Source organism: Cupressus sempervirens, chromosome 3 (assembly GCF_028749045.1).
Source record: "Cupressus sempervirens isolate cs-2001-9-10 chromosome 3, ASM2874904v1, whole genome shotgun sequence".
Taxonomy (NCBI): Eukaryota; Viridiplantae; Streptophyta; class Pinopsida; order Cupressales; family Cupressaceae; genus Cupressus; species Cupressus sempervirens.
In genome coordinates this window covers 819,411,854-819,424,731 of record NC_143120.1, presented here as the reverse complement: position 1 = coordinate 819,424,731, position 12,878 = coordinate 819,411,854, and the positions used below count along the sequence as shown (strand labels likewise).

Here is a 12,878-nt window from a genome sequence, read left to right as displayed (position 1 = left end):
GCTTAGCGAGCATGTATCATTTCTCAACATTTTTTTTCTTATTGATCTAGCATCTTTATATTCATAGCATGTGACTTGATAGTTACTAAACTGTGTTGGTGGTTTGTAGCTTGATTTGTAGCATCTTCTTTAGCAGGCATATCTTCATAAAATTATATAAATGATTTGTATTCTTCTAGTTCTTTTATAGGTTTAGTTTTATATACTTGTGTATATTCATCAAATATCACATTTACACTTTCCACAACTTTGTTACTATTAATATCTAAACAATTATAGTCTTTACTTCTTATGGAACAACCTAGGAATATACCTTCTTTACTTTTTGCATTTAGATTACTATTCTTGTAATCCTTAGAATACAGCATTTTCTTCCAAATACTTTAAAATATTTTACATTGAGTGAGTATCTATACCATAGTTCAAAAGCTGTTGAATGAGTACCTTTCTTGACTTGTACACGATTCAAGGTATAGACAACTATACTTACAACTTCTCTCCAGTATTTCAAAGCAACATTTTTCTCCATCATGAATGCCCTAGCACAATCTATTATAGACCTATTCCTCCTTTCATCAATTCCATTTTGTGGAGGGGTTCTAGGAGCAGATGATTGTATTTTGATATCTTTGTCATTACAGAACATCTCAAACTGATTTGATGTAAATTATTCTCCTTTGTCAGATCTCTAACATTTTAGACTTTTACATGTTTTCTTCTCAACTCTTGCTAAGTACCACTTAAATATTTGGAAAGCATCAAAAGTTTGTTTCAAAAATATAAGTGTCATCATTCTAGAATAATCATCAACAAGTAGCATAGTGCACTTATCTCCTTTGTAGCTTTCCATTTCAATTGGTCTACACAAGTTAGTATGAATAATCTCTAGTATTCTTTTAGAGGTATGAGTTTTACTCTTAAAATTTGACTTTATCATTTTGACTAACTAAGATTATTTACACATTATATTATCAGGCTTCTTCAACTTAGGAAAACCTCTAACTTTTCTGATGTTATTGATACTAAAGAAGTTATCAAAATTAACATGACATAACCTTCTGTGTCATAGCCACACATCATCATATTTTATAATTAGACAAGTAGCATCCTCCATATCAAGTTAGAATAGATTACTCCTAGTTTGATCACCCTTTCCAATCAGTTTTCCATTAGTATCATATATCTTAGCAATCTTGTTTTCAAACTCAACCTTACATCCTAAATTATTCAATTGTGACACACTCAACAGATTATAGTGAAGTCCTTTAACATAGCAAGCATTGTCACATAAAATATATATTTTTTGAGTTTGATAGAACCTTTTCCTTTTATCAAGCATGGTGCATCATTACAAACCTTAAACTATTTCCATCATAACAATTCAATTTAATAAACTTACTTTTATTTCTAGTCATGTGATGTGAACACCCACTGTCAATGATCCATCTGTCATTCTTATTCACATAAGACACAAGTGCAGTTGCCTCATCTTTATCAGATTCATCCTTCATTGCAACATACACCACTTCATCATCATGTTCATTAGATTCATCTTTTTTTCCCTCTTCAACAATGTAGCAAGACATCTTGCCTTTATCTTTGTAATCCATGTTGTCTTCATCTATTCTAGTTTTGTACTTGTCACCACCTCTATAATTCTTCTTCACTGGACATCTAGTAGCAACATGACCAACTTCATTGCAATTGGAAAAAAGATAGGTAATTTACCTTTAAACTTTCCTTTACCTCTGTGAAATCTCCTTGCCACTAGTGCTTCAAGTTTATATACATCCTCCTCATCTATATCACTATCATTGGACACATACTTTTTATTTTTCTTCTTCTTCTTATCAGGTTCCTTCAATGAAAACTTAGCTTTTAAAGTAGATTCAATATTTTTAGGTTTGTAATTATCAAAGTTAGATAGCTCAAAAGTAGTGAGCCTACCTACCAGTCCTTCAAGAGATAGATTATTCCCTGGTAAACATCTCAGTTCTTGTATTGCAAAAATTTTAATAGCATATATGGCCAGTAGTGTTCTTAAAACTTTTCTTAGTACAATATCATCATTTATTATACCAATAGTTCCTCTTATTGAATTAACAACATCTTCACTTTCTTGAATTCTTATATCATCAAACTTACTTTTGAGACTTTCAACTTTGGCTCTTAGAACATTCTTGTCTCCTCCATAGATGGTGTGTAAAGCATTCCACATTTTCTTTACACCATCAATAATTTTGATATCATCAAATTTAGCATACCTTAGGGTAGAGGCAATCTCCAACATTGCCTGGTTGTGTTCTTTTTTCTTTCTAAAATCTTCAATAGTTAAGGCTCCAATAGTATCAACATGCTCAATAGTAATGGTAGATCGTGCATGATCTCCAAGTCCTCCAAGGTATAGCTTCATCAAAAAATTTCATGCATGAAAGTTATCTCTGTTAAGCTTGGGTGCATCTCTTTCTGGCATCATCATCTTATGCTTCTAGTACCTTCAAACTAGTCCTCTTAAGCAAATGGCTCTAATTCCAATTGTTAGTATTCTTTAGAATAATTGAGAGGGGGTGGGGAGTGAATCAATTATTCAAGGTCTAGATGTATAAGTACAACTTTTCATAGCTTAGTGAACCTATAAAACATTTATCATCATGCATGCATCCATAAGATAATGCAATCACATAAAGCTTGTAGGTTACTGTCAAATCAATTTGCAAAAATATAAACATGAAACATAACAAATTCAATAATACATTTGAAACAATGATTTACATAGAAACCCAATTTGGTAAAAACCATGAGTAATATGCTACTCTTTTTCACTCTTTTGAAGTGATGCCCTATGAAAGGCCAAACCTATTAAAGGTTACAATACACAATGTTAAATGTGACCCTATTAAAGGATTTCAATCACCTTATTATGAGTGAGCCTTGTTAGAGGACTTTAGACCATTCACTTGGAATGTCACTTGGTTAAAATATTTACAAATGATTGTTATGTCAAACTTAATCCAAAGGATTTACTGTAGAATGATACAATTATTAGAGAGTAACACTAAGGTTTGATCTGATAACAACTTACAACTCCATTTCTAGATTACAGATCTCTATTTCAATCATTTGTTCTTCTTGGATTTCATACATTCTAGCTCTGATAGCTTGTTCATCCTTTCAGCATTCATACCCTTAAGCCTTTTTTCTTAACATGCCAATGCAGACTCTCAATTAGGTCACTAAATGAAGCAATACCCTTGACTCCTTGTCTTTCTTAGGTTCTCATACATGACAACCCTTGCTTCTGACCATCCATCCTTATAAATAGTGAATTATGATCCTTTGTTGTTCATTCTCCATCATCAAATTTAGGGTTAGGATAGATTATGTAGGATTCAATAAATCTACCCCTTATTCAATATCACTTCTAGAAACTTCTCCTTCAATCCTCTTTGAATTTGCCTCAAAATGGTTTACCATGAAATTTGTGCCACCAGCTCATCAATATTATCTTCCACCTAGTTCATACAATCCAAGAAAAAAATACTTACTAGCTCAGATCCATCTAATTCATGATCTTTCTAATAATGTTGACACTCGGCATTAACTTGCTTCTAATGCTCGACACATTCTAAGTTTCTTGGCATCATTTATAAAATCACTCGACATCGACTAAAGTTTATTGGTGCTCGACATCAACTAAACTTTACTCTGCATCTACTATTTTTCTCAGAATACACTAAAATAGACTTTTACTCAGCTCCAACTGATTTACTACTCGGCTTGCACTGACATTTCTAAGAATCTACTATCCATTTGGTCAAGATTGGCAAAAAAACTTTGTTTAACTTGTTCTTCTGAACTTGCTTATTGTAACCAACCTTTGTAACCTTAAGTAGATTATCAATGCATTATTATATCACTATCTTAGTTGATTCTTGTACTACTTTTTATATCATAATTCAACCTTTCTTCTAGGTGCTATTATTACATCTTTTGATCAAATCCTCTTCATCAATCAAATAGGTAATAGTACTTAAATCATATAAGCAATTTTCTTACAAGAAAAAGCACGTTTGAGTTTAGTGAGAAAACAATGATTGAAACATATTTATCATACTTGTATCAATCTATTTTCAACAATAACTATAGTGTGTAGTGGTGGAGGTCATGAGATGTAGAATTTAAATTACCAAACCTTATAATGAATAACGGTGATAGTATGAATCTTTGATTTTTGTCCCATTGTAACCTCATGATGGGTATGTGGTTCACATATTCTTAAGACAATGAAATAAAATCTAGCTAAGGTGAAACATCATGAATTAGATAGGTAAACTCTCCAAAAATAAAATTATTCCTAGCATACTACAAAAGTTATAAGACAAACTCTAAAAAGAGTGAGACGTGATTCTATAATTAACCAAATTAATAAATATTTAGAAACTCTAGATGTACGATTTTTTTTTTTTTTATATCAATAGATATATTATAGATTCATAAATAATTTTATATAATAAGAGATATTACATGAAAATATTAGACATTGATATATATATTAAGAACTAAAATGTCTACACTAGGATCCAAGAAATCCATACATTTTACACATCCTACTAAATGTATTTTAACTAAAATATTCTTGAATAATGATAAAAAAAATATATAAAGAATAATTACATACTTATCGCTTGCAAAAACTATCTGTCTATATATTTCCAAAATTCTCACTTTTTTCCTTGGGATGCAATTACAATTGCCGTAATAAATCATCATCCTACCTAGTACAATATTCCAATCAAAAGAAGTTGTTTCCAAGATACGAATAAATGATTATATCCACCTTAATGGATGAAAAAGGTGAAGATCACACATATAGGTATAGAAAAAAATTAATAGACCATGCGTACTCAAGAAATAACACCCTTCAATAGGGTCTGAAGATTATCTTGGATGCACATACGGCAAGATAAAAAAAAATTATTGACAGGGAAAAGGTTGAATCCCACTAATGTTGGATAAGAATCGAAGGCTCCTTGTGTTAGCATAAGAAAATCTAAGAGAGTCTTATGTGAACCAAAACAAGAATCGCATAAGGGATGCTTAGACTCCTATGATGATAAGGGTGCCAAAAAATAGCATTTTCTACTACAAGTTGAAAGATACAACAAAAATGTAAGTTGGGACAATTATTATGGTAGATTAAATCTAGTGTTAATATTTCATAGAGAGTGTAATTTCAATGCAATTGACATTTGCAATCATTTTGAAAATTGGCTTTATTTATTTGGAGTTGACCTTGTTTCCATTATACATTTGGGATGTGGCTAAGCTCAAGACAAAATGTACCATTGACAAAAATTCAGAAATAAAAAAGGAAAACACCATAGATGTTTCTAAAGTTTTTAACATTTCTTCTTCATGGTCTACAAACTTTGTGATAACAAAAAGTTAAAAAATTGTGAAAAAATCACTTTGTTTGTATGAATATGAAAAAAAAAAATGGTTTTACTTTTTTCTTCTTTGAGCATTTTGTCTATTGCTTAGCCAACACCATACATTTTTTCACCTCTATTTTTTAGCGAAGGACATTCTATTTTTCTCTTTTATTTTATTGTGCAACTATTTACACTAAATGACCTTAAGCATTTAACTTGTAACTTGATTTTGAGAGGCTTTCATCATTTCATTCTTAGTTTACTATCTACTTTTGAAATTCATTGAAAAATATATAATGTGATTTAGGTATAGAGGTGAAATATTTAAATAAACATAATTTTTTTGGTGGCTTAAATTTGATTAACATTTTATACAAAAATAATTATGTGTCCATTAACTTTGGTTGAAAAATGTTAACTTCATTTTTTACTTTCCTTTGCACAATGTTTGTAAAGTCTAAATTGTAGGGAGGTCTCTAATACTGGATAAAGGGAGTTCTGTTTTGCATCTTGTCTGTTAAGTGTTCATTAACACTTTCTTGTTCATCATCAATTTGTTAATTTGAAAACAAATAAGACAATGTGGTGCTCGTTTACATATAATCATGAATTGGAATACAGATAAACTATAGTTAACTAGTTCATTTCTTGCCTAAACCATGATTTTACCAAATAAATTTTAATCTAACTTTAGAGAACTATTTTTTCTTTAAAATAAGGGATACTAGATAACCAACACAAGTGTGGTTTATTATACTATCCCCTTATAGGTTTCATTGATCAAAATGATAAATATAAAAAATGATTTGTTTAGAAAGAACTTGGCATGTGATATATTTTACACATATAGAGTATATTGATCATCCTTTCATTTCATAGAGGGTAGCGATACAATAATGGTTTCCACTTTCCATCATGAAGAAATCAGATGGAACGTGGGAATGTTGTATTTTAGAAGCTTCAAATGAAGCCCAACTTTTGAATGAAGAGATCTACAGGCTTCATTGGAAGCCCCTAGTAGAGAGGCTTCAAATCAATCCCCCTTACCAATGTTGATAGGGGGGCTTTGAATGAGTGGACAAAAAAGTTTAAATTCACCATTTTATCTTCTTCTTCTTTTATCATTCTTACTTATATGAGTTGGTGGACTAGGGGGCTTAGAGAAAAGTTCATGACATCATAGCTTACATCAACCTCTCCATCTGCCATTTTTTTAATTTCTTTGGAGTATTTAGGTATGTATTTTTTTTTTGTGTGTGTTTATGGATATTTAATTATTTTTAACGAATATTTAATCAACTTTAGTAAATGTTTAGTTGTTTTCAATGAAAGTTTGGCTATTTTTTAATGTACCTTAATTAGTTTTATGTTTACATGTTGATCTTTGGAGTATTTAGGTATGTATTTTTTTTTTTTTGTGTGTTTATGAATATTTAATTATTTTGCGTGAGAGAGAGAGAGGTCCATCTATTTCTAATTTTATCTCCCTCTTAGGTCTCCAACCTTTTATATATCAGCATATCACTCTTCATTTATTAATCTTATTTTATGTTCGTTGCTCTATGTTTTATATATCTATATTGCACTCATCCTCTAAATGCTCGAGTATATCTCCCTCCTAATTTTTAGTCTAAATATTATATATTAAAAAGATAATTATTTATAAATTTAAAATCTAGGAGAGTATTATTGTTTTCCATGTTTCAAGATGTAAACTTAGAAAATCGATAAATTCTTTTGACATGAAACATGTAGTGTTAACTAATTGTTTACTAAAATTATATTTGAAATATTAAAAAATATAATATTATAGGTTGTATATGAAATGGTGTGCTATAAATTCAAAATACAAAAATAACATTTTTGTGTTCCAATTTAGACCCTTAATATAGATCATTTTTAAAAAAATGATAGTACTTTGAAAGTAGATTTGAAGAATTATAATAGTTTCTATTGCCATGTCTTGAGTAATTTTATCATTAATTATATTTAATTTCTTATCTAAACTCATTCATTGTTATTTATTCAAAATGAAAAGAGCTCACCTAAGATCCCTCTCTTGTTCAATATTTACATGCTCTAATGATACCCTTGGACATCTAGGTTGCATTCACATACATACATTCATGATTCCTATATTCCATGTCCTTTTGTCTGGATCGTCATGCTATAAAATTCAAGACCAAATTCACATTGCTTATATGTAACTCTAAAATTGAATTCTGACACATAAACACACAAACTCCTGCCATTTTTTGTTACCATTGGTAGGTTACTTTGCAATGTCTATGCAATGATCCATCTAATTGTGGCATTTTAAGAGATTGAGGTTTAAATTAATTCACTTCAAAGCAATTGTTGACCAATAATTTATATTTGTAATGAACATTAGAATATTTTGATTTGACACATTAAATAGAATTAAAGTATTGCATTACAATCAATACCCACATATCTTTATGGCGAGTAGACACCTATTATTCTTTTTAAAAGAGTTCACACTAGAGAATGTGGACCTTACATTTAGTTGTCTTTCTAGAGTATTTCTAAAAACTTGGAGTCTTTGACAATCAATAATATGTAATTTAACAAATAAAAGGAAAAAGGGTTTACAATATGATAAATAAGATGTAGGATTATATATTAGAAATATATTCTAGTAAACCGTTATAAATCAACCTAAAACCATTTTTTAAAAATCGGATAAAAAACATATTAAACGGTAGTACATAAATGAAATATTTACACTTTATCAAGATTATCTCAATCAATACTTTAAGAACAATATCAGTTTTTGTTTGTACCTTTTATTCACGCATGATTTCACTATTCTCAGCTTTCCATTTTTTTCAATGTAAATGAATTTCTGCAACATGAATTGAATTTATTGATATATTTGAAATTTGGGAGGTGTATTATTCAGACATTTCTCTGAAGTGATGAGAGAATCTCGACGTCAAAAGAGAGCAAAATAAGTGGGAAGCTTTAATTGAGTCATGTGGTGATGATGGTTGGGAAGCTAGAGAGTTAGAACACCCGCATTAGCAGTGATGGAAGGCACATAGGAGGAAGGCCTTGCCTCTATGCTCGAAGCTTTGGCATAGTTTGACATCCCCGTGGCTCCCGATTCTTTGAAGAATGCCCCATTTAACATCATATCTCCCTCTGATTTCCAATTCCCCGTTGAATCTTGCCGGTGTGTCACCTGCACATTTATATACTTATATTAGTCCATTTCTACGTCTGAATACCTGCATTAGATTATAACTAGTCACACGAACACGTAATCTTTCTAGTCTAATTACCTCCTTGTGGGAGTCGGAAGCAAGGAATCTGTTCCCCTGGCTGTAGATTGTGGGATTTGCACTTCCACCAATTGCGTACATCTCCCACTTTGTGTAATCATTGTTCACCACATGAAAATACCCATGTCGGCATCTGCATCACAATATGAATACCACACTCAGATGGATAAAAAGCCCCTCATCTAGTTTAACGAAGATCATTTTGCTCAAACCTGGGCATGCGCTGAACAAGGCCTTCTCCAAAGTGGTTGAATGCAACTGTCACTTGCATTTTGACGTCTTGGGTATACTCGTCGCTGTTTCCTAGGAGAATCGCCTGGGAAAGAAACCAATTACTTTGAGATAGACACAGCTTAATATATAGTATGTACAAGTGTTACAAGTGTCAAAGAAATTAAAGAGAATGATCTATTTGCAGCAGCACCTCGTCATGTTGAGTGAACAGGTTGTTTGAAATGGTGATAGCAGTGGACCCCATGACTGCATCGATCAGCCCATCTGCGCAGCTTGACAACGAACAGTGATCCACCCAGATTGATCTTGACGAAAAGATGTTAATCCCATCTCCATCAGCCATAGTTCTAAACCCATAATGTGTGGGTGAGCTCCTCACATTTGCATTTCCCGTAGGTTTGCAGTTGTGGATATGGATTCCATGAATGATGATGTTATTCACATTCTGTATTGTAATGCAAGCTCCATTGGCAATATGGACTTTGGTCCCTCTACCGTCAATAGTCTTGTAGCTGTTCATGATCAGCTCCTGCTTCAGCTGAATATTCATATCTCTCTCGAAAATGATCCAGAGAGGCTCCGTCTGGATGACAGCATGGCGCAGAGTGCCGGGTCGAGGATTGATTGGGTCGTCATTATCGGGATCAGTAACTCTGTAAATCTTGCCATTCTTACCTCCAATGGCGTTTTTGCCAAATCCGATGGCACACTCAGCAAGCCTCTTTCTGTTCTTAGCCCACTCAGAATCGCAACGCCAACAGTCGTCAATGGGGTTCCCCGCTCCGCACGACCCCACCTTTGATCCATTCAAACTCCTGCTTATATTGAAGTTAAATCATTTAGATGCTCTGCACCAACATATATATATATGGTAGCTATATTAAAAGGAAATAAAAAATTCTAAAACATGCTAACCTTTCTAACATTTGAACTACGTGCTCTTGCTTCTCCATACCATTTCCAGACTCATGCGTCACATTAATTAGTACATGAGAATTCTCGACTGATCTCGCCACTACTATTTTGGACTCCAAGGAAAATAAATACATTATTAACACGAGGGAGAGCTGTAAAGCTCGAGTAGCGGCCATCTTGATCTTTATCGGTGAGAAATTAACTCCCGATGGTTAGATCGCATGCTATGACTTTGAGCTCTCTTATATAGATATTAGATAGCCAGTCCTCTCTAAATTTAGGTGATATAGGTTCTCAGTTTGACCTAGTTTGTGTCCATACAACTACACCATAAAACAAAAGATTGAAGTATCAAAATATGAATGCAAATGAAGATATAAACTAATCTAAATGATAATAATGCAAAGCAATGCAATAAAAAAAATCTAATCGATGAAATCAAATATGACTATAAGATAATATGAAAATGTAAGGATGAAACCTGGTGATTGAAGCCATGGATGCAAGAGAGACTAAGACAAGAAGAGGGAACTTGCAATGAAGCTCCAATGTCCAAACCGTAAGGCTGAAACTTCTTATCACTCTCTAAACTTGTAGCAGAATAATACTATAGCAACAAACCTCTCTCTCTCTCTCTCTCTCTATATATATATATATCTTTCTTTACGTTGTTCTTCCTATATGAAAATGAAAAGGAGAGAGCTCCTTATAAAGGCAAATGTGGAAGTGGCAACTTTTCACAACCAATATGGGAAAATAGTTTTTGATCCATGTGAGATAAAATCCCACCAATTAGAAAAGAGGAGTGTTTGAAAAGAAAGTGTAAAGAGGAATCTAATTTAGAGATATGTGCATTTAAGTGTAGAGAAAAATAAGATTTATTTATTTTCATTTAATTTATTTTCTTTTTCAAGTGGTATTTCATTTAATTAAAGGGAGCAAGTTCTTTTAATTAAATAGGAAATGTGAGATTTTATTTAATTAAAAGGGAGCAAGTTCTTTTAATTATAAAAAAATATTTAATTAAATTAAAAGAGAGGCTTTTCTCTTAATTAATTAAATGTGGATTAATTACTTAATTAAAAGAGAAGTTTTTTTTAATTAAATAAGACTTAGGATAAAATGATTAAAAGTCTAAGAAATATTGAAATAATTAAATTAATTACAATTTGATCAAAGAAATTGATTTGAATTGATTTAATAAAATATTGCAATGCATTGATTTAGGAAATTTCATAAATTAAATAATGAGAGCTCATAGTCTAGGTGACCATTTTAGGGTGCATACATCTTATATAGATATTAGATAGCCAACTCTCTCTAAATTTAGGTGATATACCATTCATGTGCGAATATTAAGTTGATGGGATCTAGCTAGGATTATCATTTAGTAGTTGATTTGCACCATTGATTATTGTAGCCATGTGTATCAATATGATACAAAAAATATCAGTTGTCGTACAATAAAAATTGAAGAGATCAGCCTCTAACTGTAAATGATATTTTTCACATGAATATCTTCTTATGGTTTCATGGCATGCTATGTCATTCAACTCTCTTATATAGATATTAGATAGCCATCCCTCTCTAAACTTAGGTGATATATTTGTGTGCGAATATTAAGGTGATGGTATCTAGCTAGGATTATCATTTAGAGGTTGATTTGCATCACTGATTAATTAGCCTCTAACTTTAAATGAGACTCTTCACGTGCTAAGCCCACCGATTCATCAATATCACAAGTGAAAAAATATGCGTCGTAGAGGGAATTTCTCCAAGCCCGATGGAGAAACATAAATTTAAAGAATTTCTAATAGATGTATCATAGTGCAATTTATAAAGCTTGGAAAAAATGTCAACTTTGACAATTTAACACTTTTGGTCTAGGAATTAAGCTTCGTGTGTGATGTTTAAGCGATTCGAAAACACACAACATTTAGGTTTTCGTAATCGAAGGAAAATGGGTCCTTATGATTTCACATTATAAGACTAGAGCAGGTAGTCCTAGATTTTTACAGAATATTTAATGGTGAATTGTCTTATGAATTTTAAAATTTATTTCATCTTAAATAAGTATGTTCTTAAATTTAAAAATTTTTCTATGAGTTATAGAGTGAGAGTAGCATGAGATTCTAAATTGATTAATTCTAGCTTTAATGGAAAAATAAAGGAATTGTTGACATGTGACAACAAATTCCCTAAGCTTATGGGTTATTTCTAGGCCCACCCCATTTCCACACATTCAAATTGAGTATGCTAAAAAGTTGGAGCTCCCATTTTGTAGGAAAAGATTATGAATAAACCTTTAGCCCCCCATCCAAAAATTATCATAGAGTCACCTGCTACAAAAATAATAGAGCCCTACCTCCCTCCATGGAACTTGTAGCTATTCAGTTTGTTATATATTTAGCATACAAACATCTTAGATTAGCACTTGTTCATTAAAGTTTTCTATTAATTAAATTAATTATATTTTAAATGTTTTTTTTAGTAGTTGATAATAAAACATTAGTTATATTTTACAAAGCATTAACATAATAAACATTTTACAAAACATTAGCATAGAGTTTTGTAGTTGATAATAAAAAATTAGTTACATTTTAGAAAACATTAACATAGTAAACGTTAATGTTCAACAAACCTATTAGTTACCTTTTAGAAAACATTAACATAGTAATCATTAATGTTTAACAAACCTATTAGTTACATTTTAGAGAACATTTACATAGTAAACATTAATGTTCAACAAACCTATTAGTTACATTTTAGAAAACATCAACATAGTACAAATTAACAACAAACCTATTGGTTACATTTTACAAAACATTAACATAGTAAACATATATGTCCTAAATAACATTACATTCTAAAAACCTATTAGTTACATTTTACAAAACATTAACATACTAAACCTAGATGTAATAAATAACATACATGCATATTTTTTATTCACATACATGAGCTAGATGTACTAAATAACATGTGCATATTT

The 12,878-nt window shown here is 31.2% G+C and overlaps 1 protein-coding gene across 1 annotated transcript; it reads right to left on the bottom strand.

Annotated features, from left to right (window-relative positions):
- Positions 1–8,438: 8,438 nt before the first annotated feature.
- On the bottom strand, positions 8,439–10,062 carry LOC149569301 (putative pectate lyase 22). The gene is made up of 5 exons (XM_089816885.1): positions 9,887–10,062; positions 9,162–9,786; positions 8,950–9,053; positions 8,738–8,870; positions 8,439–8,637 (listed from the first exon to the last, which is right to left on the bottom strand). Exons 1-5 carry the CDS (start codon positions 10,060–10,062, stop codon positions 8,452–8,454), a joined length of 1,224 nt encoding a protein of 407 aa, XP_089673011.1. The 3' UTR covers positions 8,439–8,451.
- Positions 10,063–12,878: the final 2,816 nt, after the last annotated feature.